Source organism: Triturus cristatus, chromosome 10 (genome assembly GCF_964204655.1).
Source record: "Triturus cristatus chromosome 10, aTriCri1.1, whole genome shotgun sequence".
NCBI lineage: Eukaryota > Metazoa > Chordata > Amphibia > Caudata > Salamandridae > Triturus > Triturus cristatus.
In genome coordinates this window covers 64,912,848-64,938,985 of record NC_140593.1, presented here as the reverse complement: position 1 = coordinate 64,938,985, position 26,138 = coordinate 64,912,848, and the positions used below count along the sequence as shown (strand labels likewise).

The 26,138-nt window shown below is 44.8% G+C and overlaps 1 protein-coding gene across 4 annotated transcripts in view; it reads left to right on the top strand.

Moving 5' to 3' along the window:
* ANKRD28 (ankyrin repeat domain 28) overlaps nt 1-26,138 on the top strand; it is a 783,346-nt gene that overhangs the window by 537,544 nt on the left and 219,664 nt on the right. For all 4 annotated transcript variants that reach the window (XM_085630427.1, XM_085630426.1, XM_085630428.1 and 1 more), the window contains exons 10-13: nt 359-473; nt 5,161-5,243; nt 6,629-6,692; nt 25,458-25,526. In XM_085630427.1, the coding sequence (XP_085486553.1) occupies nt 359-473; nt 5,161-5,243; nt 6,629-6,692; nt 25,458-25,526 (331 nt within the window). The remainder of the gene's footprint in view (nt 1-358; nt 474-5,160; nt 5,244-6,628; nt 6,693-25,457; nt 25,527-26,138) is intronic.

Sequence of the window (26,138 nt, the reverse complement as noted above, 5' to 3'; positions counted from 1 at the left end):
TGTAAAGAGCTGGTCTGTGGTGGAGGGGGGTAAAAGCAGTGCCCTGCTCTGTTGCACATTGAAGGGGTAGCATGACCACCTTTGTTTCTCTAATCATTTCTCTAAGTGCTCCCTACGTATCGCCTTGCTGAGGAGGACCCCCCCCCCCCTTTTGTTATGGGGAAGAGAAAGTTAAATCGGCAGCCGGAAAGTGACTGTGGAGTGACTGGTATTTATTTGCAATAGTAGTGAATGAATCCATTGCTCCATGTTAGTCTGATTATTGTGCATGAGGCCTACTTTTGACTGTGTGACCTCCTGTAGGTTATTCCTACTTTCCTCGCTTGCACTGCCACTTGATTACTGTCGTCCATTACAGGAGCTGAAATAGACTGTGAAGATAAGAACAGGAACACGGCTCTGCACATAGCAGCTCGATATGGCCACGAGCTGCTCATTAACACACTCATCACAAGTGGAGCCGACACCGCAAAGTAAGCATATCTTTATTCTAGTGTGCTACTCAAGTGAGCAATGTGGTGAATGTGCCCCCTTCGTGCTCCCTTTGTGGTGCATACTGTCCTTGGAGAGAAGTTAACGAAGGGCCAGGGGTGCAGTGCCGTATTTATCAGCACTCATTTAGTGGTAGCGTGCTCGCGCACAGCTGCTGCTTGGCACTTTAGGAAGACGCAGCGTTAAAACCTAACATTAAAACCTTGAGTTTTGTAAGTGGATCAATAAGACCTACAGGTCGGGGATCAAGTGGATTAGGGGATACCAAACGTGCATCAAACTAAGAACCGTTAGGCAGGCATTCAGTTCGCATTTTAGAGCCCACTTTGCAAAGGTGAATGAAAGTCTTAAGGTGGCCTAGTTGGGGCGGGAGAATCACGATAATGCAAGTTGTAATGGTTATAAAATAAAGACCGCTGTTGCAGCATGTGCAGCCTCTGCTCCATGCTGAAGAGGCACTACAGATGGATGTGAAAAAGCAGTAATTTCATTATAAAAGGGAATCCCAGCAACTAGTGGAAGTATTTTTGGGAAGGTGGTGCAAAAGTGAGGGCTGCCAGAAGTACAAAAGTACAGAGGAATATATGGCCAATTACTGAAGCTCTGAGACAAAAACTGTTTTCAGTTTGCTAGGTGAGCTGAGAAGATGTTTGTAGGTCAGAATATGGTGTTCAGAAATAGTCTCATGTGAATAGTGTTTCTTAAATCTTGTTTAAAAAATATCATCCTATTAGGGGTACATTTTCAATTACCTCCAGTGGGATGATCTTTTTTTGTAGCTGGACAATATGATGCACAGCAAGATAAGATGCAGAAGAAGTAGTTGTAGAGGATGTGATGGATACCATGCAGTTTACTATGGAAATGGCACCTTGAAACGGGTTGGCTTTGTTTAGAATGCAAGGGATTGCAGTGATGCATCCTAAATTATGGAAGAAACTTGGATGGTAGCAGCAACTCTACCAGACCAGTTATATCACTGTAGGGAGCGCAAGCGATTCTGGACACCTGGAAAAACTTGCCTCTAGTTTCTCGAATTTTAAAGATGGAGTAGTGATCAGTCTTCCAACTAGAAAACAGATAAACTGATACCAGTGATGGGGTCTTTTGGAAATGTCCTCCAATAGAAGAATAGCCCGGCATTATCCATTGGAAAACAAATCGGCTAAAGGATCTGTGACACCGCGAGTTCACATGGAAAACGTGATAGGATAAGGACAGATCAGAGACAGAAGAAATGGCACTCTACATGCTGCTGGGACTGGTGTGACAATAGAAATATTTTATTGTGGAATGCAAAGACAGCGCTTGCTTTCCCCCCATTTTAATGGTAATAGAGCAAAGTATGTGCTAAATGCTGTTTTAATACCTTTCAGTGATAACATTGATGCTGATATTATTGTGCAGGATAAAGTGTAATCGATAACTAGCAAACAAATACAGAACTTGAGAAAACCGAACTGAAAGAAACATAGGAATCTTGATATGTTAAAATGTGCATACAATTCTAGCATTGGAAATTAGAGGAACATGAATACTGACATTTTGTTCAGGGAGGCAAGGAGAGCAGTTTGCTCTTAAGTCTTTAACCACAGTTAACACAAAACTGTGGTAGAATCTACACCTAGAACTGGATTAACTACACAAACGTTCCATTATTAGAATTGTAAAATTCTGGTAGCTACAGCTACCTGCAGGTTCCTCACCTTTTGAATATCCCCGGGTGCCAGACTAGATCTGGAAGTTCTGGTGGATAATTCTAACTGCAGATTCCTCACCTTGGGAACATCAACAGACATGACTGGATCTGAAAGTTTAAAAGCAGTGCTCCTGCGCGCTAGTATGGGGTGCCCTTTGTCTTTGCAGTGACTCAGCTTTGCTCCGGAAGTGAAGACCAGATCTGCATTTAAGCACAAGTTCGGCATGTGGACGCCAGTTCCTTTCTTTCCATGCCTTCAGATGTAATTCCGGAGCTCCCCTCCTTATCTTTTGTAAAATGAAATTTTCTTCTTAAATATTCCAGTGCGCAAATGTCACCCCCTAAAACCTACGGGGTTTAAACCTTGAAGGGACTCTCACAAATAGATGTCTGCGACAGGGCTGTCTCTGGTGCTTGTGTTCGACGCATGATTCATGTCGAATCCCAAACCCATCTGAGCGCACAGAGCTCCAATTGTCGCATCCCCACAAAACTCCATTCTGGTCCCACTCCAGATTGAAGTGAAGAGTGCGAACTTCAAAGTCTGATTCACAGTACTCTAGTACCTATTCACCATCTAGGCCCACCTCTCCAAGGACCATTTCGGATTTGTCAGCACCGCCTTGAGTTCCTTTTTGTTTTTGATATTTTATTATTCAGTACATAGCATATAAGATTAATACATCAATCCTCTTAATCAATAATGTAGGAATATCACACAATTGCAAGTAGTTAGCACCAAAACGTAGATAGTATAAAACAGCAAACAAAAAAAAAAGGGGAACACAAATGAGCAAAAAACCAATGAATTTCAAATCGACATCTCCATATGTTGGAGCATAGGCTGCCAAATTTTCATCCCTAATTGTTTCTTCCTCAGCGATTTTATACGATACAAGTTGAATTCCAAATTAAATACATTGTAAAACTTCGCACATCACATTTCATATGATGGCGCCTCTGATTGGAGCCACATGGAAGCGACACACAGTCGGGCAACGGCAGAAGCCACAAATAAAAGATAACGAAAAGGATAACAACTCTGAGTGGGTTCTAAACCCTCACCCACACCTACTAACATTATATCTCTAGAGATACACACATTAACCCCTGTAATTTGTGATAAGAATTCCGAGATACTCCTTATGAGCTGTTTTAAGACTATACAATCGAAAAATATATGTACAATATCAGCGTTCTCCGCCGAACACCTAAAACATTTCCCATCATGGAGCCTACCCCACTTCATCATTTTCACAGGGGTATAATATAAATTAAACAAAGTTTTATAATGTTGGGTATGTAAATTTGCGGTCAACATGACTTTAGTGGCCATATCTATTGTTTGTTGCACATAAGAACCAGTATTCCCAAATCGCGCCACTTTGCCTCATGCATCTCGATATCGTCCCGTTGAGTCTCCAACAGTATATCATACAGTACCCCAATCTTAGCTCGTTTAATCAAGGCCTCTATTAAATCGTTGGGTATCATAGGCGTGTATCTACAATGTTTGACAGTAAAATCGCGAATTTGCAAAAATTTAAAGAAATCATTTTTAGGTAGCTTATATTGTTCGACTAATCTGAGAAAGAAACAATTATCCCTGCACTCTAGATGTCCCCTAGGCGTCGAGTTCCAATGGAATTTGTCACCTCCACACCACGCTCACCCTTCACCTCCTGCTCCTCCTCCACCAGCGATTCTAACCATTGCCAATTTCACTAGTTTCCTCGTCACCACAGCCTACTGAGCCAGTGACGCATACACCAAGGAACTCTAGATCTCGTTCTCATCACATCAGACCTCCCACCTATAGGTCTAGTTCAAGATCCTACTGTCAACATCATTCAAGGTCTTGCAGACGCTCTTATTCAAGGCCACGAAGATACTCTACCTCTAGATCCTCCCAATCTCGTTATACATCTTCAGAATTGTATTCGCCTACATTAACAGACTTCCCTCCCCCAAGAATATCACTAATATATATGTAATAGGTGACATTAACACTTTCCAGGAAGTACTTCTCAGGGGAGCTAACAAATTGAATAATTTACCGACTACTGTATTATCCATTTTTGTAATTTTTTAGGCCCTTCATTACACGGTCCTCGGCTAGACCACTACTCCCTTTGGTTTCAGGCCTTTTAGAACCAGCGATTAAACTTTTCCTGGTCCGGCTGCTGTATTACGTGTGCAAAAGAAATAAAGATTATCAGATCAAGATCTGGCCTTTCTTCCAACAGATCCATTTCCAGACTTGGTCATTGTTTCAGCAACTCAAACCTCACGCCACAGCTCCATCTTCTCTAGTACCTCCTGCTAAAAACAGCAAGAAACTGGATTCAGTGGGCAGAAAGATCTGCAGAACCTCTGCAGTTTCCATGAGAGCTGTTAGAGCCACTGCTCTCCTAGGACGCTATGACGGGTCTCTTTGGGACTCCATTCAACAATTTATGAATGATCTTCCCAGAGATAAACGTAATCTAGCAGCGCATGGCTACTGCACTCTGCAACTTTACTCTGCACCACTGCACTCTATGAAGCACTCTAATCTACGACAGTGCATTGTATACCACTGAATTCTATGCCGCTACACTCTACGCCAGTATACTCTGCAACACTACACCAGGTCACTGTACTCTGCGCGGCTCTACTCTGCGCAGCTCTACTCTGCCCCAGTCCACACCACTCCCATCCACACCACTCCTGCCCACTCTGCTCTGCTCCTGCCCACTCTGCTCTGCACCTGCCCACTCTGCTCTGGCTCCTATACTCAAGCTGGCAGTGTGCAATTGCTTGTGTAATTCAGCAGTCAGTGCTACAGGACTCGCGTACTGGCGTTCTCACAGTACAGTAGCATATGCTCTATTGCTCTTGTGCTACTGGTACAAGGGAAGTCCAGCTCGAACTTGTGGTTTTGTTGCCCTCTCCGGCTGTACTCATGATCATCTTGTGCTCTCTTCAAGGCGCGGCATCCACGGAATGTTCCCGCTGCACTTGGCTGCACTGAGTGGTTTTTCAGACTGCTGTCGAAAGCTACTGTCATCAGGTAGGTTCTCAGTTTTTCATCACTTCCTGGACAGGTAATTCATTGCTTTTGAAATAAGAGATTGCAATGCCACTTTATAGAACATGTTCAATGGTCTTGTACTAACAATTGAGTTGTATGCATTACTGCACAAGATAAAAATGGCGTGAATGTTTGGCACCAGTTGGAGCGGCTTTAGTGACCAGAAGATTTGTACATGCCTCAGGCGATCCTGCTTGAGGAGTTACAGAGCGGGGTGCTACAGGAGAGCAGAATGCAGCAGTGGAGGTGTTCTTGCTGTTAACCTGTCTGAGAGCAGAAGGCAGCCGTGGAGGTGTTCATGCTGTTAGGTGTTCTTGCTGTTAACTTGTCTGAGAGCAGTACATTTGAAACGTGGTGATACCATTATGATAGCCTGATGCTGCATTGGATTTACTTGAGCATCTCTTCCATCAAAATAACTATCGTGTATGCTCTCATTCTAATGTACTAGGTCGTTTCTCTTTGCTCAGTCAAAGACATTGCTTCGAACATTATAAACCCTTTCATGGGCAATAACAAATCACATTTAAAACAACTCCGATTGAGATTCCTTACTCATCAGCTTAGAATGCAGAATCCGTCAGTGCAAGAGGCTTTCATGTGAAATGGTATCTCGGTGAGGCCTGCCTTGCCCTGAGTTTGGTTTAGAGGATACTCCCGCAGGTGATAGTGCACTTCACAAATACACATGACATTGATTGAACCTCGGGGAGAGATGCTTGAAGACTGTCTTTCCATTTTCCTCGCTGAGGGGCCATGTCCATTAGCCTGCACACTCTTCACAAAAAGAAAGAAAATAAAAATGACTTGTGTGCCATTGTAGGCACTCTTTCATTACCTCTCTGGCTTCGTCTGCCCCTTTTCCCTAACTGTTGGTAAGCTACTGATCTCTCAACACCTTTAAAGTGCAGCATAGTGATCGCTTTGTATTACCAGGTGGAATTCTTCACCCATCGAGTTCAGACTCAATTTGAGAATCACACCATTGGATGAATAAAAAAAACAAATTTAAAAAACCTAAGTGTTTGCTGGCCCTGACACGGCCTGCAAGAAAAAGTACATTTTTCACAGGATGAAAAATGATTGTACTGTGGGAACAAAAACCTAGAAGTGCTCTTCAAGTTTCCATCATCAGGACAGGCCCTATTAATGTTTGTATTTTTTCTCCTTTCATGTTTGTAGCTTTGTCTTTTGTTTGTCTGAGAAGAATGCGAGTTTTCTAAAGCAACTCTTACACATTAAAAATTCTGATTTGATTTCATCTTGCGGCATAAGTAGTAGATAAGTATGCGCCACAGCATGGCTGTCGGACAGTACTTCAGAGGAGTTTATTCCATGCGTGTTTGTTTTTGTGCTTCATACAGGCTTTGACATCGACACCCCTGATGATTTTGGCAGGACCTGTCTACACTCTGCTGCAGCTGGAGGGTATGTGTACACTTGTACCTTTTCATGCTCTGTCATTGCAGTTGAAATGTGAGTGTTGGCACAGAGGGATGAGGTATGTTGTCAATGATTAATAGAGCATACATAGCTTCCTGGGGTATATATTCATGTAAATGGATTTACGTTGATGCGTGATGTTGGTTAATGTAGAATGATCACTGTCTGATGCCCAGGCCCACCAGAAGGTACAGCAGTTTATTTTCAGGACCTGGAGCGATGATGGTCGTCATCTTATATTGGACAATATATGGTGGGGTTTGTGTGTCAATACTAAATAAAGGTCTTTCAAACATCTGGTAGACACACTTGCTATATCCGGTTGGCATTACATTTTGGAGGAAGTATTGCACCCACTACTTGGAATTCCATTTTTCTTTTTTCCAATGCATTTGTTTGTGCTATGCTGTTTTATTAACACTTATCCTTAACTTGTTTGTACTAATTACCTTGCCCAATGCTATAATCGTGATGTACTCCCCCCACAAAGTTATATAGGTGTGCTAATATACCCATATTCACGGTAAAAATGTTTTGTTATCTTTTACCACCTGAAGGGATGAAGTGCTCACTGTTTCTTTTTACTAATTTATTAGACCCCCTCCTACTACAACTCTCCTCCTCTTCATTTACCTCTCCCTTTCCAGAGTTACTGGCATCATGGCCACTCGCAGCATCTGGGATCCCAGCTTCCAAAATCATATTCATGTCAACCTCACTCCCCTCATACTAGCCATTCTCCTTGACAGTCTCTTCCAAAAACCCCGTCAGCCATCTGATAACTCCACCTAGACTTCAAGCTTGATTGATTATATAACATCACACAACTCCACCTATTCAGGTAAATATTATTTTTAAGGACCGCCAGGTCTGCTGCAATAAGGTAACCTTCATTCCAATCCACTGTGAGTTCTCACTTACCTAATTGCATCCACCTTTGCCTCCTCAATCTCTAAACTGCACTGCAACGAAGAAACGTAGCTTGATTCCACAGACAGATATACTTGGTGCCCTGCACACTGACAATGCCACATTCATGTACACTTGAAGTAGTTGCCATGATGGAGCAGTCTGGCTCCTCCCCAACACGCCTTACCTCTGCCGCATTCTTGGGATTTGCGCCACCTTGTGCCGTAGAGTACTTTAGAATGTGCTTCATCTCACCATTCAGACTACACAGTGTTCTAATGTATTATCTTTTGGAGCCACTATAACCTCCTTTAATGACCTAGATATAACGATGAACTTGGCGCCTTCCACCTCATTGTCTTGGGTGTCTTAATCGAAGTATGTAGATACGCAGACATGATCACCTAGCTAAGTTATATGTTCAACACTCTCTTGCAAACACTCCCTCCATCCCCACCTACGACAAACCGCTGAGCCTCATTCACATTCTCTCCTATCATTAACTTACTCTCTGACCGTGCCATAATCCAGATGATCATAGACCGATCCTCTCTCATACCAAATTGCTCAGACTGTTTCTCAAACATTGATTCATGCCGTTTCTTTCCCACCTTTGCTCCACACCCTTGATATGCACCCAGCTCTTGTTCCCTCAAGACCCAGTTTTGCGATAACTCCTTGAAATGTATAGGCAAGCCCTCCTAACTTCCCTCGACTTTGCAAAGTTGGCCAACCCCCAAAACCACATCCATGCCTGCTCACACATCACCAGTCTAGTTCACCCAATCAAAATACAACTCTTCCTATTTCTCCTCCAAAAGGTCCACCATTAAGAGCACCTTCACTTCTCCATCAGGAGAGCTCTATTGATGATCATAAGCACTGAATAGTTATGCTCACGTGCAGGATGCCTTAAAGTTTCTTTGAATACATCTGTCTGTGTTCCATTTGTGCCTTTCCGTCGAAGGCCAGGTCTTCTCTGGTGACATGCAATAATTCACAGCCTATAAAATAGGCTATATTGGCATATTCCTTCCATTTGCATAAAAAAAACAAAAATACAGACAAGTCACTAGAAAATAGATTAATATACAAAACCTTTTTCACACACCTTTCATTAAAAGGGAGTGGAGTTGAAGGACTAAGGACAGAGTGGCCATATAGTTTGCAGCTATGTTGGAATAAAAACTGGCACTCCGGTGTCTCACCGTGTCCTGTTGACCACATTTTTTCTGGCTCCTGCTAAGAGGATCTTGAAGCACTGAGTTTGGGTGTCTCTGAAGATAGTGTTCAAAACAGCTTCACTCAACCATTAGAATATTTTTCTGCCATTTTGTGACCAAAAATATATTTCTTTTCTTAACCAAATGTCATCTTTATTTGCAAAGTATCCTGCATGTGTGAGATAAAAATAGAAATCGGATTCCTAAAATTTATGGGTACATTAGCCTTCTGACCGTGACATCCCAGAAAGGTGCAAGCACCTCAATACCTTTTCCGGTCACATCCTAACACTCCAGGAATAGATTCACCTGCGTGGAATAAAGGAGCTGCGAAGACAGCCTGAGATGCTTATAGAAGGAGCAGGGATGTTGCACAAGCGAGGAGAGGATCCATCCTCTACCAGTGGTGTACCCCAACTCTGATGGACTCCCCTAGAGGGAGATCCAAAAAGAGACCCCACTTTAGAAGAAAACAACGTTCCCCCATCAATGTCAAGGAGGTTCACAAGATGGCAAGGTACAATGCCAGCTTGTTAGCCATCGAGGACTGGGTTGACGTCAAAGAAAAGAAGGCACTCTATGCAGAGAGAACCCGTTGAGGCTCTTTCTTTTCAGTCCAACAATCTGTAACTGGTTAAGTAAGATGAAGGCGAGGTGACCCACTAGATCAGACGGAGTATACTAGGTTGTATTTGCCATCTAGACCAACATTCTTGGTAGACCCACTAGACTCTCCAGCTCCTGCAGCTCAGCCTTTTTTTGTCAACCTGCTCCGCAGCTGCCATCATCCATCTTCGCTTGCTCTAACTCTTCTTCATTTACTACCTCTTCTCCAGTATTAGGGTGTCTTTCATAGATTCACATGCTTGAATATTCCCCGTCGTCGGAGTGGGAGTTCCACGGTAAATAAAATAGCAATATATATATATATATATATATATATATATATAATAAAATATATACATAAGTAATCATATAATTAGCGCATGTAGGTGTAAAACACACATAGTGTACCTATAAGAGAAAACTCCATAGGAATACAATGGAGAGAGACAAAAGACCTTTGTAGTCTATCTCTGTCATTATGTAAGTCCGAACTCCAGCCAATCAGGCGTCAGCCCCTCTCTAGAACCTTCTCCTCAGAGCTTCTCACCTTAGATTTTCTACCGCACGTCGTGTGACAGGGAGTCTCCCTGAGCTCTGCTCAGTTTTTGTCAGTGAGGATGTCTTCTAGTAAGAAATCTTTGTTTAGACCATGTTCTTCATGTGGAAAACTGCGTTTGTTCTCTGAGGACCCACACAGTAAGTGTATTTACTGTTTATATCCTGACCATGAGGTAGCAAAATGTAAGTTTTGTAGAACTTTTTCTACAAAAACTCTAAAGGACAGAGAAGGCCGCCTGCTATTATGGCTACAGAGACTGAAGGACAAGGATAACCCTCTCTCTGATGTGGAAAGTCTCTTTTCTGGTCGTTCTCAACCAGCCTCTAAGCGCAGTAGTGTGCAGGAGTTACCATCTCCTTTCCTGAAGAAAAAGAAGCTGGCTTTGCCTCTGACAACTGCCACCTTTGTGGTTTCACCTACTGCTTTGTCGCCTAAGGGACACTGTTCTCAGGCTGCTGAGGCGTCTACTTCCCATTCCTCGGGGAAAAACTTGTCAGCCTCGTCGACGATGCTCCCGACGACGAGATCTGCTGTTTCTACCTCGACGGTGACCCCGACGACGACGTCAGCTGCTTCGTCGTCGACGAGCGTTATGTCGACGTTATCCTCGTCGACGATTACCATCAGTTCTTCAAGGGCGGTGACTTCTGTTGTGCCCATTACTTCGACGTCGACGAAGAAGGTAAAGGTTCCGTCGACGAAGACTGTGTCGTCGACGAAGACGTCGTCGAGCTCGTCGACGCCCATTCCGTCGGCGAAGAAAAAGAAGATCCCGACGACGACACTGTCGACGGTGGTTCCGTCGACGAAAGCCTTGTCTACGAAGACCTCGACGACGGCTCCGTCGGCAGCGGCTCCGTCGACGGCGGCTCCGTCGACGATGGCCCCGTCGACGGCGAATCCGACGACGGCAATTTTGTTGCCACAGACGTCGTCGACGATAATTCCGTCGACCATCATTCCTTAGACGACGGCTCCGTCGACGAGTACATCCCCACAGACATTCGTAAGGGTACGAATACGCGGTGTGGCGGCTACCCAGAAAACAAGAAGGGAAGGAGTTTCTTGGACACCATTACCTCCTACTGTGGGCTCGGAGAGCCAGGAACATAATATTCCTTTGGGAGTTGCACAGCCTCCCTCACCATTATTCGCTACAGATTCGGATCAGGAATCCGAGGGGTTACCGGAGTCTTTCGGAACGGCACAAAGTCCATCCGACTTGGTTATTAAGTGCCAGGATGTCAGTAGTGAGGATGAGGATCCGGTATATATACACCAGGCCCCTCCGAAGCATAAAACGGCGACTCTTCCTCTGTCGCTCATTACTAATCTCCAACGCATGTTGGACGACTACAACCAACGGTTCCCTCTATCCCCTCAACGTTCAGAGGTTCCGTCAACCCCGGTGATTCCAGCAATTATTCCACCGGTACCTATTGTAAATCCTGCTCCTCAGATGCCGCCTGTACCTCCACGACAGGTTCCGGAAAGGTTGTTGCCTCATTATGAGCCTGTAGAGGAAGGCCCTCAGGACCCAGAAGAGGGTGAAATACCAGATGATGATGGGGATGTAGATGACAATGATGATGATATGGCGGAGTGGGACAATTACCAGGCACAAACACCATCCCCCTCACAGATAGTAACAGGGGATTCACCTCCAGTGGACATAGCCAATTTTCACCAACTGATGGAAAGGGCATCACACCGTTTTAAGTTAACAACGGAGCGCAGGGAGGAAGATTGCTTCCTTTATGATTTCAAGAATCAACCCTACAAACAGACTCATGCTATTCCCATAGTTGAGTTTATTTGGGAAGAAGGCAAGAAATTAATGCAGACACCGAATACCTTGCCAGCTCAGGTGCCTCGATTAGAAAAGAAATATAAGGCACCAATAGGAACCCCAGCATGCCTCACGGGTCAGGCTAAACCTGAGTCGGTCGTTACGCAGGCAGCGCAACGTAAGGCGAAAAATCCGGCATCTTCTATCACCTCGCCTCCGGATCGTGACGGACGTCGGATGGATGCCATAGGGCGTAAATTCTCTTCTATGGCCTCTACGGTGGTTAGAGCAGCTAATGCCTTGGCCATCCTGGGACGATATGACAGACAAGTTTGGGCTGATATCTCGGATGTGGTTCAGGAGTTACCAGAGCCATCTAAAGTGGAGGCAATGAAGTTGCTCCAAGAGGGAGAAGCGGCATTGGCGGAAATAATCGATTGTGCAGTAGACATCGCCTGCATGGGTTTCCGTCGGCTTGCCGGAGCGGCTGTTCTGCGTAGGCAAGGATGGTTAAAATCTACATCCTTTCGTCAGGAGGTTCAGTCTATGATCCTAAACATGGCATATGACGGCGAGTCTTTATTTGGGAGCCACGTCGATGAAGCTCTACAGTCCATAAAGAAAGACACTGAAACAGCTAGATCACTAGGAAACCTTCAATTTCAGCGGAGTAATTTTCGTGGTGCACGCGGACGCGGCACCTCCTCAAGTTTTCGAAGAGACAATAAACAATACAAACCTTACAATCAAGGGTCCAACCGTTACTCTTATGGACAGCAACAGCAAACATCACGGCAGCAAACCTCCAAGTCATATAGAGGAAAATCCTCATACAGAGGATCCGCATCAAAGAGACAGTGACTCTTACCGGACAGACAAGGTTGGAGGTCGAATCTCTCTGTTCTTTTCCCAATGGTCCTCCATCTCAAAGGACCGTTGGGTTTTGGACATTGTGAAGAAGGGACACGCCTTAGAATACACCAAATTCCCTCCTCCCACTCCACCCTCCGGACCGCCACCAGCTCACATGAAAGAACTGTTGCATCAAGTCCGACTTTTAAGGCAAAAAGGAACTATAGAACTGGTACCAGTGTCTCAGAAGGGAAAAGGTTTTTATTCCCGGTTCTTTTGGCCTGCGCTCAGCCCCTCGAGTGTTCACGAAGGTACTGGCTCCAGTAATAGCGTATTTGCGCCTCCAGGGAGTGCAAATATTTCCATACCTGGACGATTTTCTCCTGAAATCTCAGTCAAGCACTCACCTGCGACAACACACTCTTCTGTGCCAGAACGTGTTTCGCTCTTTAGGCCTGTCCGTAAATGTGGAAAAATCCCAACTTCATCCGTACCAACAAAGAGATTTCCTGGGCGCAACTCTGGAGACTGTCAGCGAAGGCATTCCTCTCCCAGGAGCGTTTCAAAAAGATGCTGCGACTGGTGGCTCTGATCAGATCAAGAGAGTCAGTTTCTGTGAGACTATTAAAATCATTTCTGGGGATGGCGTCATCATCCATTGCCTTGATCCCTCATTGCCGGCTGAGGACACGTCCTATCCAGGAAGCTCTGGATGCTCAGTGGCGTCAGGTAACGGGATCTTTCCACGACATGATATGTGTCACAGATCAGATAAAGTCAGCACTCGCATGGTGGGCAATTCCAGCCAACTTGACGGAAGGCATGTCCTTTCTGTCGCTGCCACCGGACAGAACACTCACAACAGATGCCTCATTGGAAGGATGGGGCGCTCATTTGGAGGATCTCTCTGTGAAGGGAAGATGGTCCACACATCAAAGATCTTGGCACATCAACAAGTTGGAGCTCATGGCGATTTTTCTGGCTCTAAAATCGTTTCTGCCTTTGCTCCAAGGAGAGTCAGTGCTAATACAGACAGACAACACAACCTGTATGCACTATGTCAACAAACAGGGCGGAACAAAATCCCCAAGTCTCTCCAGGCTAGCTCAAAGAATTTGGGACTGGTCTCTCAGTCATCAGATCTTGCTTACGGCAGTCCACCTGCCAGGAGTATCCAATGTCCTAGCGGATTCCCTGAGCAGGTCCTCCTCGTCGACCCACGAGTGGGAGTTACACCAACCCACTCTAGAGAGGATATTCCAACTATGGGGCCGTCCGCAACTCGATCTCTTTGCCACGCCGGAGAACCGGAAATGCCGAAATTACGCAAGCTGGCATCCCCACAAGCAATCACAAGGGAATGCCCTTTTGATAAACTGGTGCAATCTATTTGCGTACGCCTTTCCTCCAATACCCCTCATACCTCGGGTTCTTTGGAAGATGAGGAGACAACCTTGCCACCTGATCCTAATAGCCCCGCGCTGGCCACGGCAAGCGTGGTTCTCAGAACTGCTCCTCCTGTCCCAATGCCAGCCAATCCTCCTGCAACATCGGACGGATCTGCTTACAATGAGCGAAGGGAGAATTTGTCATCCAAATCCCTCCTCACTGAGCTTATCAGCATGGAACCTGAACACCATGAGTTCGCCCACCTAGACATCCCCCAGGATTGTAGGGATATTTTGGCCCAGGCAAGAGCACCTTCTACAATCAGGACGTACAAGTTTAAATGGAAACGATTCTGCCATTGGTGTGCTGCTAACGGAGTTCATCCGATACATTCCACGGCAGAGCAATTGCTACCATTCTTCTTGCACCTAGCCAGTTCTGGACTGTCGCATGCAACCCTAAGGGTTTTTCTAGCAGCCATTTCCCGTTTCCGGCAAGATGGATCAAGTTCCCTTTGTTCCTCAAGAATAATCCGCTAATTCTTTAAGGGCCTATTCCGGAAATTTCCGCCAGTTCGGCGTCCTCCTCCGTTGTGGCACCTCAACGTTGTGTTGGCACAATTGATGAGACCTCTGTTTGAGCCCATTCACAAGGCAGACCTAAAATATCTCACTTGGAAAGTAGCTCTACTTCTGGCACTAACGTCTTCTCGTCGTGTCAGTGACATCCATGCTTTTACCATCAAACCTCCGTTCCTGCAGTTCAAACCAGATGCTGCAGTGTTACGCACCAATCCATCATTTCTACCCAAGGTGCCTACTGACTTTCACATTAATGAGCCAGTAATATTAAAGACCTTTTTTGCCAATCCTCAGACACCTGCAGAACAAAGATTACATTCTTTGGACGTCAAGCGGTGTCTTAAGTTCTACATCAGTAAGACAGCTTCTTTCAGGAAATCCGATCAACTTTTTATAGCATATGGACGCTGTCATAAAGGACGTCAGGTTACTAAACCAACGATTGCACGCTGGATCTCGGCAGCTATTGTCTTTTGTCACCAAAGGGCAAATAAGCCTCTGCAGTCTCCAGTGAGGGCACACTCCACTAGGGCAGTATCATCATCTACTGCCTTATTTGCTGGAGTATCTTTGCAACACATCTGCAGAGCAGCTACGTGGTCGACCAGACACACGTTTACTAAGCACTACTGCTTGGCAACTTTAAGCGAGGAGGATGCTGCAGTGGGACAGGCAGTGCTGCGCAGTCTTTTTAAGTAAGGTGAGCCTCTTCCTCCCGCCTCCATATTGTTTCCATATATGTATTTTATGCATTTACAATGTTACAGTTGTTCAATACTGTTTTTATGCATAAGAAGATTGATAATCTATATATGTTGAATCTATTTTGGCATGGAAACAATGGTGATTGTTACTGCTAGCTATTCTATATTCAAGCATGTGAATCTATGAAAGACACCCTAATACTGGAGAAGAACAATTGTTACTTACCTGTAAACAGGTGGTTCTCCAGTATTGGTGTCTTTCATAGATTCACATGCGATCCTCCCTTCAGAGGCTCTCTTCTCCTCATGCACTTTACAGTCACTCTTGTGCTACGAAAATCTGAGGTGAGAAGCTCTGAGGAGAAGGTTCTAGAGAGGGGCTGACGCCTGATTGGCTGGAGTTCGGACTTACATAATGACCGAGATAGACTACAAAGGTCTTTTGTCTCTCTCCATTGTATTCCTATGGAGTTTTCTCTTATAGGTACACTATGTGTGTTTTACACCTACATGCGCTAATTATATGATTACTTATGTATATATTTTATTATATATATATATATATATATTGCTATTTTATTTACCGTGGGACTCCCACTCCGACGACGGGGAATATTCAAGCATGTGAATCTATGAAAGACACCAATACTGGAGAACCACCTGTTTACAGGTAAGTAACAATTGTTCTTCTCCCTTTACATCACCCAGTTTCTCCAGCAACTCCACTGCGTCCTGCTCCTCCTCGCCACCTCCATTAGTGCATTTGAGGTCTTGACCACACAAGACCAAATATGGCACCAGGAGATCCATGACTCCTTTTCCTGGATCCAGATCTGGTCAAGATTGAGATCAAGACCCCACTCTCGCTGTTCAAAACATTCCACCTCTTCCGGACTAGGATGTCCTTCTATAACACATTCTTTCTCTTCTTGGTCATAACCTTCTTAATTAAGAAGATATTTATCGCCTTCCTCTATAGAGTCTGACAGCAAAAATCTCCCTGGCTGAGAGGATCAACATATTTAAGAAGGTGCTTACCCGAGGAGCTAACAAGCAATGTCTGAATCCTGCTCCAACAGTAGCTATGTCAGTGATTTGTCAGTGAAGTTGATTTTTTTTCTTCAACCAACGTACATCACAAGACAGCTACTCATTACAGCTACATTACTCTCTGAGCTATTAGAATTGGTTAAGGAATTATTCCTCACTCCAGAATCTGCTAAAGATGCACCACCCCGACTACAAAATGGTACAGGCCACCTCATCAGGATAGTCTGTTCCCTCGTTTGGATTCTCCTACTTACTCTGTAGTGGTGTTCACAGTGAATGTTTTAGGCCACTGCTTGTTCATCTATTGTTCCATCAGATCAGGAAAGCAGAAAACTTGATTCAGTAGGGCTGAAAATGTATGGCTGGTCTCTACCCCCATAAAGAAAGAAGTTCTACGTTTTTTCTGGGCAGATATGATTGTTATAGGACTCCCTTCGACAAGACTCCCTTCGACAATTTGTCGACTATCTACTGAGGGCATGATGGTTGCGAGTCAGTGCAGCTGCAGACCCCTCTGTTTTAGCTGCTCGTGGATACTATCATGGTCTGGCTTTAAGGAGATCTTCTTGGTTAAGATTAACTGGCCCAGAAGCTCAGCAGCAAATCTTAAATTTGCCTTTCACTGGCACTTTATTTGGAAGTCATACAGATGATAAAATGACCTCAATGCAAGCTGAAACGGAAACCTTAAAGGTTGTAGCTCTGGAAAATGAGAAAAACAGACAAAACACTCATTCAGAATTTATGATCAGCGATACTAACCACAGAGGGCTCAAGGTCAACAGCAGCGACACAGACCTTTCTACCAACAGAAGCGCAAACCTAAAGGTAGAGGAGGTCACCAATTGGCTTCAGAAGGTAAACCTCCTGCGGGGACAAAACAATGAGTTTCTACTTCCCCTCGTTTGTAACCCACTGCAGTAGAGAGAAAGCATTTAAAATACCTGAATATCTTAAAAGCAAAAGTGTATCCTTCGGTGGAATAACTGTTGTCTATCCATTTGAAATCTGCTGCATGGAGCCCGTACGACAGCGAGGCCCGTTTTGTCACTACTGACCTCCATGGTGTCCTGCTAATGTTTTGTCCAAGCTCCAGCCTCTGCATGATAGTTCCTGGAATGTCTGGAAGCTCAGTGGTGTCATTCCTTAGACAAATGGGACAACAGCCTCATTCTTTCTCCCAATGCAGCCTACCCTCCTAAGCAGAATGACTTCATCAAGAGGTTCCGTCCCAGACAATATTGACTGATGCCTGTCTCTCAGGTTGTGGTCACCTTCAAACTATGAGAATTTGGTCCTCGAAGTAAATTACATGCCACATCAGTCTGCTGGAACTGGGAGCTGTACACTTTGCCCTGAAAACCTTCCTTCCTACTCAGAGGACCTACTCCCTCATTGTTAAGAATGACAATGCAACAGTGTACTCTCTTAGCAAGAAGAGGGGTGAGGTCCAGAGCCTTGTCACTAGAAGCACAATCCGCCTGGAGTTGGTTAAGAACCAGACACTTTAGGATGGCTGCAGCCCTTTTCCCAGGTATCCAGAACAATGAAGCGGACCCTTTAAACAAATCCATTCGTGTCAACCACAAGTTAGTCTTCAGCCATACTGTCCTTAACAACATCTTTAGTGATTCAGGTTTCTCGCTATTGGATCTCTTTGCCATCACAGAGAACAAAAAATGTGACTTGAGTTTATACCAATGAGGGAGATAGAGGAATGCTCTATTGAATGACTGTTCTTTCAATTGATCTATGCTCCATTTCCCCCCCCCCCCTCACCCCCCCTCCCCAATTACCCATAATTCCAGCAATAACCTTCAAACTGTCTTACTCCTCAAGAGCTAGAATGAGTTTACGAACACCGAAGTGACCAAGTAAGTGGGGCTTCATGGACCTTCTTCGCCTATAAGAACTACCGCAATAAAAGGCTGCCTTGCCGACTGGACAAGTTCAGAGGCTAGATGATATACCACAGCCTACCACCCTTGAGTTTGTCAGCCCCACCACTGAACGAACTAAATATGAACACTTGAGCCTTCCGTAGGATTATATGGAAGTTCCAAGAGAAACTAAATGGTTATCAACAAGAGTGTCCCACTTCAAATGGAAGATATTTATGAATGTGGTGTTCTGGATAAAATGTTGGTCCGAAGACTTGCCGGGAAGTAATCTTTACTCCCATATTTGCTTCATATGGCCTAATCTAGTTTACAGTCCTCTCCTATAAAAGTTCACCTGGTACCTATTACTGCCTATAAAAAAATGTCCATCACAAGCACCTTTTGCAAGATCCCACTGGATACGAAATTCCTACAGGGCATTAAAATGTTTCCTCCTCTCCAGTATGTAGACCTTCTCCAGGAATTGACTATTTAACGATTACGTTCATGGGTTCACCATTCTAACCAATGCCCAAGTTTCCTTACAATATCTTTCCTCTGAAGCTGCTTTTCATGTAGTTGTAATATCGGCTTACACAGTTAGAGAGATACAGCCCTTATGTTCACAAGAACCATAAACTGTTTCATGGCAACAGGGTAGTCGTAAGGACTCATTCGAAATTCCTACTTAATATAGTTCCAGAATTTCATGTAAATTAAGCCATTATCTTACCAAAGCTTTTTCAAAACCATACTTCTCTGGCAGAGAGATCTCTTCACACTTATGTTAGAGTTCTAAAATGTAGTCTTTATAAGACTAAAGAAATGCGTAAATCCACACAATAGTTTGTAAATTATGACCCTTTATGTGTAGGGTTAGCGTCCAAGCAATCTCTGTCCAGAGGAACACTTTCTTGTTTAATGTTATGCTGTCAGAAAGCGAATAAAACTTTACCTCGCAAGCGTAAGCCCGATCTATGAGAAGCAAAGCTGCTGCAACTGCGTAAATTAAAAATATTCCCAACTTGAAATCTGCAAAAGTGCCCCCTGGAGGTCTGTTCACACATTTACAAGACATTGTCTCAATTTTGATTAAAGGACAGATGCCCAAGTAGCACAAGCCTTATGGAGAAATGGTTGCTTAATTTTTCATTGATTCGTCTTTCTTACCTTCCAAAGGGGTTATTGGGGTGTGGGTTTGCTATTCTATTCAGTGCTTATGATTATCAATGGAGATCTCCTGAAGAAGGAAAAGTTTCTTACCTGTAATTCTAGTTCTCTGCCATAGGAATCTCTATTGGAATCCTCAGCATCCCACCTTTCCTCCTCCCCATTAGAAGGAACAAATTTGGTTAATGTATTCCCTGTAGTATTCTCCGTCATAAAAGAAAGCACTTACACCTCCATAGCATGACTGGACCGGCTGAGACCCCCTTTAGGCGTACTGTCAGTTTGTTTTCCTTCCAACATGGCTGCAGCATCTAAGGCTTCACTTTCCTGATTACTTCAATGCCTTCTATTCATTCAACTCCATTTTCTTTAAAAAAAAAAAGAAAGAAAAACTATTGTGAACATTTTTAAAGTCATCTATTTTCTAGTGGCTTTTCTGCATTTTTTGACTCATTTATCCATATCCTGTACCCCCAGCTGTGCTTCTTTGTATGTCTATGCTGCCCCCCTCTTACTATTAGACACCCCCCACAATACTAAGGCTTATTTAACGCGGTCATCGACTTTCACAACCACTCACTGTTAACATTTTTCAACCACACTACATCAGTTGGCTATTCACAAAGCACCGGGCAGTCTCCAACCGTCTAACGTTTTTCTTTGTGTGTGCATGGCACATTACTCTCCCACGCCACCCCAGGGCTGCTACTGTTATGTCTCAATAAGCACACTGCAGTATGTAAATCTTAACCAGCTTTCTATCCACAAGCATCTTTATTCCCATCCCAAGTCTAAGGGCTTTGCATAGAGTTGGACAGAGCCAGACATAACCAAAAAGTGGCAGATGTCCCACCAATGTATTTAGAGTGCTGTTGACATTAATTTACTGGTAACACGTTTGACAGGCCACCTGCCTCTACGTTTTTAGGGTACCTGTCGACTAGATTGGCCTCTTTGGGCTGAATCTGTGTGTCCACAAGACCCTACTTAAGCTTTTATTTAATTCAGTATTTTGTAACAATTTGCAATGCAGTGTCACTGCTAATCCTCTTCAACACCTTTCTGTTAAAGATCTGCCTACCTCCACCCCTATATCCTCACCACCAATGTTGTAATGTACTGCCACAATACTGTATACAGTGTTTCTCAAATTGGTTTATCTTAAAGATTAAATATTACATATGCATTATTATTGTGTCCCCGAGTGGTGTGCAAGTTATGCCTTAATACGAACTAGTACCATCAAAGCATGCTCCACGGTGTCCCTCTACAGAAACAGTCTAAACGGAGTGAAGAGATAGTGGTAGAGCGGAAGGCAGAAGCTGCACACCCCTGCTATGCTGTGCATTACATTTAGATGAAGTTATTTTAATCTTTTGCTATTATTCGTTACGCTACCCAACAATGCAGATTGCCACTGAGAACACCGCAGCAACTTCCACTGAATCGCTTCTGATATAAAAGACATAAGTTTATATTATAATGCTTAGATTTGGACCCATCTCTTAAATTAAAATCAAAAAGTAATGTCTTGAGTGTTGTCATAATATCCTACCAGGGGTCTCCAACCTTTTCTGTACTGAGAGCTACTTATGCTAAATAAAACGCATTGAGAGCTACTAATATTATTAGTGTTGTATAATCTCATTTGTGTTATATGTATATTATTTCAATCGCGTAAAAGCTTTCCAAGTTAGTAAGCTGGGCTGCACACAGGTGAGCTACTCAGAGGTAGTTGGAGAGCTACAGTAGCCACCGAGCTCCTGCTTGGAGACCTAAGCCTTCAAACACAAGTCGACCTGTTTGTTAAAAAACAAATTGTAATACCGTGATTGGTTCTTTTTACGTGCTTGACAATCAGCTAATCAGTCCTAATTGAGAATTTGTTTAATTCTGATGAATGTAACACTTGTATCTGATAGACTTCTAGCCACAGATTCCTTACCTTCGAATATTCCCCAGGCATCAGACTGGATCCGTAAAACCTTGAGCAGTACCTCGGCATGCTGGTAGGTGACATCAATCTGCTTGCATTGTCCATGCTGGATGTGACTTGTGCAGTGCCTATGTAGGTGCCACCCCAGTTGCTGAAATCAGTTATTTTCTTTCTATGCTATCAAAGCAGAACCAGAGAGCGCTACCTCAGTCCATTTTATGAGCATTTTCTTTTTCACGTTTTGCTGACCTTTTTTGAAACTGTCTCCCAGTATGCTACGGATGGACCCTTAAAAAAAACAAAAAAAAAAACCCGAGGGTTTTAACCCCTGTGGTTCCTGACAGATGGATGTCTAACGGACCTCCTCCTGGTTTGCGTTTGCTGCCTGGAGCCAGGTAACAACTCCAAGACCTGTGAAGACTGTTGCTCCAAGAAACCCCAAGGTGCTTTGAGAGTGGTCCTTATATCTCCTGGTTGCCAGACACGAGTCGACTCTGGGATGCTCCAGATCCCAGTCGGGCAGAAGGTCCTGGGCCCTCTTGCGTAGCTGTACCTGGTGTTAGTCATCGAGCTAGTCATATGTCCCACAAAAAATCTAAGAAGGTGAAACGCTCTCCAGCCTCGCTGCACTGGTTCAAGTATGTGAACAAAGCGCAGGAAAGATGCCACAAATCTAGACCCTCATGCATTAGCTGCTGAGCTTGGGTCTCCACAATTTCCCTGGACTGAAGCTGCCCTCACCAAACAAAAGGATTTATATGAGGCCTTTCAACGTATATTTAGGTAGGCCGACCCCTCTGGTGTGTCTTTGGGTCCATAGGTTCGGCAGGTGCCCTTGCTGGATTTTTGCCGGCAGGTCTGCCCTCTGCTCCAGCCGGGCCCCTTGGATCTGGATCTGGTTCTGGGTCGGCTCTGGTGGCGAACGCTACCTTCCACAGAATCCATTCAAGTGACGTCGTTCCCAGCTCCGCCGACCCAATCATTCCCAACTTCATTCTGAAGACAGGTCGGCATCCCCAACATCCACTCAGCTGCCGGCCAGAACTCAACCTTCCACTCCAGGGTTCTCTCGTTTCAACAGGTCCTGTGAGGAGTACAATTGTGGAGAATCTGAAGATCATTATGGCTATCCCAACCCCTGGGAATATCTTGAAGGCAACTGGTCTTAGAAACTGACAGATGGCAGTGGTTTGGATTCCTCCCCAGATACTGTGGCTACGGTGGAATGGCTTCCTTAATCATTGTGGTGAGGAAAGTGGCTGAGATCCTGTACCTTGCACTGCCCTCAGTGGCAGTTGAGACAGACCCCCTTTATAGTGTTACTTCTGCAGGTCATTACCCCCACAGAACCTCTCCTCCCTTAGAAAGAAGCCCTCACAGATGTCCCGCTCGGGGCATGGGCCAAACTGTGCACAGGGACTCCTGTGCACAGGACAATTGCCTGCCACCATGCCCCACTCCTGGGGATCCAACTTTCTCAACCAGCACCCCACCCCAGAGATCCTGGCCATCCAGGCATCCATCTCCTAAGTCAACCGTGCCACTTTTCCTACCACACCACCATATAGGGAATATAAGAGGCAGGATACCTTTGGATAGAGGATTTTTGTGGACCTTGAGCTGCGGTCGGTGAACACCACATACCTCTTGGGCCGATATACCCACACTGTTTGGGATTTGGTTGCGCAAGTGCTAGTTATGGTCTCTGAGGAAGCCCGAGCCATCCTAACCCAGGCTATTGCGAATGACAGGGATGCAGCTAAGTTAACCATTCGCTGTGGACTGGATAGGACAGAGACTCTAGGCAGAGTGATTGCGTCATCGGTGTCACTCGGACGCCACGCCTGGTTGAGAACTACTGTTTTTTGGGTGGATGTCCAGACATCCCTTATGAACTTGCCCTTCAATAGTACCCTACTCTTCGGCCATTAGGCAGATTTATCGCCTGGGCTCTTTAAGGGCAGCAGGGACACTGCCTGGTCGTTGGGCCTCTCCATGGCCACTCACCAACCCCATTCTGCCTTTCGCCCCTTCTGTGGCTACCATAGGGGCTTCTGGCAGTGTTCGTTCCCACCCAGCCACTAAGGCCAACGGGCTCCCCAGTCCTTTTGTGGCCACTGCTCCCACAAGCCCTACGGGACCCAAGGCCGGCCAGAGGTCTACCCAGACTCCAGCCCCTGACAGCCACAGTTTCCAAACATCTTTAGTTTGCCCTCTTCCAATCATGGGCAACCAGTGGGCAGCAGTATCCGGGACCACCTGCTCCGCTGGCAGTCCATAACATCGGACAAATATGTGCTCCAAATTAGTCCGTGGGGGTTGCACCCTCCCATTTACAGAAACACCACAGACCAATGGTGGCTGGTCTAAGAATGCCATCATTCTCATACCAGCTGACGGAAGACCACCTCACCCTGATCTGTCAGGAAGTGCAGTCTCTTATGGCAAAGGAGCCATCGAGAGGGTGCCAGCATCAGAAATAGGTTGTGGCTGCTATTCCCACTACTTTCTGGCGCCCAAGAAGGCTTTTCGCCTTGAGTGGAGTGCAGTCCTCCTGTATGCCTTCCTGCCAGTACCACTCATGCCCTGAGTTCTCAAGAATGACGGGCCCAAGTCATTTTTGTTGCTCCGTATTGGGCATGGAGAGTTTAGTATCCTGAACTTCTGAGCATGTGCATTGATCCTTCGATCAGACAGCCCTTTCAGGAGGATCTCCTGTCACAGCAGCAGGGCAGGGTCCTGCACCTGAACCTGTACACACACTGCCTTCATGCATGGCGATTTAACGGTAGCAACTGATAGGTTAGGACATATCTGTTTTTTTGTGTGTTTCCAGATCCGCCCTCCCAGTTCAAGTCACTTGTGACTCGTTTTTTTTTAAAAGACCTCCAACATATGTTTCCACCAAGACCCTTTATCATTCCCTAATGGACCTCAACTTGGTTCTGAACTTCTTAATGTGCTCTGCATTCAAGCCTGTGTATAGCTGCCCTCTGCATCTCTTGACCATCAAAACGGCTTTTCTAGTGCCTATTACATCAGTCAGGAGGATTAGCGAACTGGAGGCCCTCTCTGTGAACCCTCCATATACTAACTTTTTTCCAGATTAACTGTTTTTCAGAATACGTGCCGCTTTCCCAGCAAAAGTGGTGACACCCTTCCATATCAGACAGACCATCACTCTGCAGACTTTCTTTGCTCTGCCTCACCTTTCCAAAGAAAAGGAGACACCAACGTCTAGACCCAATAAGAGAGTCCAATGGACGAGCAACTCTTGGTAGAGTTCTTTGGGGTAAAGAAAGGAAAAGCAGGACAGAAACATGCCATCTCCAGATGGATTTTACTCTGCATTAAAATCTGCTATGCACTAGCTTCCAGGCTCTTTCCACCAGAACCAAGGCTGCTACCACTGCGTTAACCTGTGGACTTCCTGTCCTGGATATGTGTCAAGCTGCGAAGTGGAAATCTCTGCACACGTTTATCAAACAATATTTACTGGACTTTCGGATCCGTCTTGACCGCACTTTGCCCATTTAGTCCTCCAGGACTTCCTGGTTTGAATCGGTTCACAGGCCCACCTCCAGGGAGGTATTGCTTAAGTGTCTGTTATAAGGGAAGGAAATTGTGAGTAAAAGTCCCCAGCAGATGAGCAAGTTGCTTATCTTAGATAACCCATTATTTGGTAGACTGTATCTGTTGTAGATTCCTTACTAACCCCTCCAACCTCCCCTCTTCTGCAAACTGATGTGTCCATTAAGGGTGGCCCTTGTAGTGCCCTAGTGTTTGCACACTCATCCATCAGCTTTCTGGCGAGGAAATGTCACGTTAAGCAACTATTGTCAGTGTATTGGGGTGGTGCCTTTATAGGCACTGTGCATGTCACTTTTCAGCACTGACGTGGAGCCAATCGCGTACTACCGGAGTGAAGAAGTACTGGGGAATATTCTAAGTTGAGGACTCTGCAGCTAAACCGTCTCTACCAGATAAGTGATAACCGTAGGTAAGTAGCTTGTTTGTTCCGAAATGCAAGCATTTTCATATTGTGACAATGGTGGAATGAGATCAACAGCTTCTTTTTTTTGTTTTTTTTTTATCTATTTAGCAATTTGGATTGCCTAAATCTTTTATTGAACTCGGGGGCCGACTTTAACAAGAAAGACAAGTTTGGAAGGTCAGATATGATTTATGCTTTGAATTGTGTCTCTGTTTCCCTCATTTACCATCAAGTCGAAAGTATCTAGCCCAGCATCTTCCCCAGCCAAGCTCTGTTTGTGTATGCTGAACCCATTCATTACTTTGAAATTAGTCTTGGGATATCAATCCTGGAGTAAATATTAGTCATCCTGTTATTGTGCTGATTTTTACACTGACATCTGATTAATGAGCTTAATTTGATACTATTTCGTTTCTTCTAAGGGGAACAGACCCCTACCTTATCCTTGTCCCCCTTTTGTTTTTGTTCATTAAGTGAGCTTCCCCCGCATCCTCTTATATCTCATATACTCTTGTTTTTCCTTCCCTTTCCTTTAATTGAAACTGTACCACTCACGCTTTGATTCCTCTTCCCACAATTTGTGTTCCTAATATTTATCCCTGTTCATTATTTTACCAAAGCATCTGTTCCCAGCTTGTTTTTAGCTGAAATAAACGTAATTCCCTATCCAAGTGCTAAATCTTGGAAGTTTTCTCACCACTGATGTGTGACTCCTTACATCTTTCTTGTGCCATATTGAGGTTTCAGTAACCAGCGTTATGGGTGCACTTGCTTATTCAGAATCCTGGA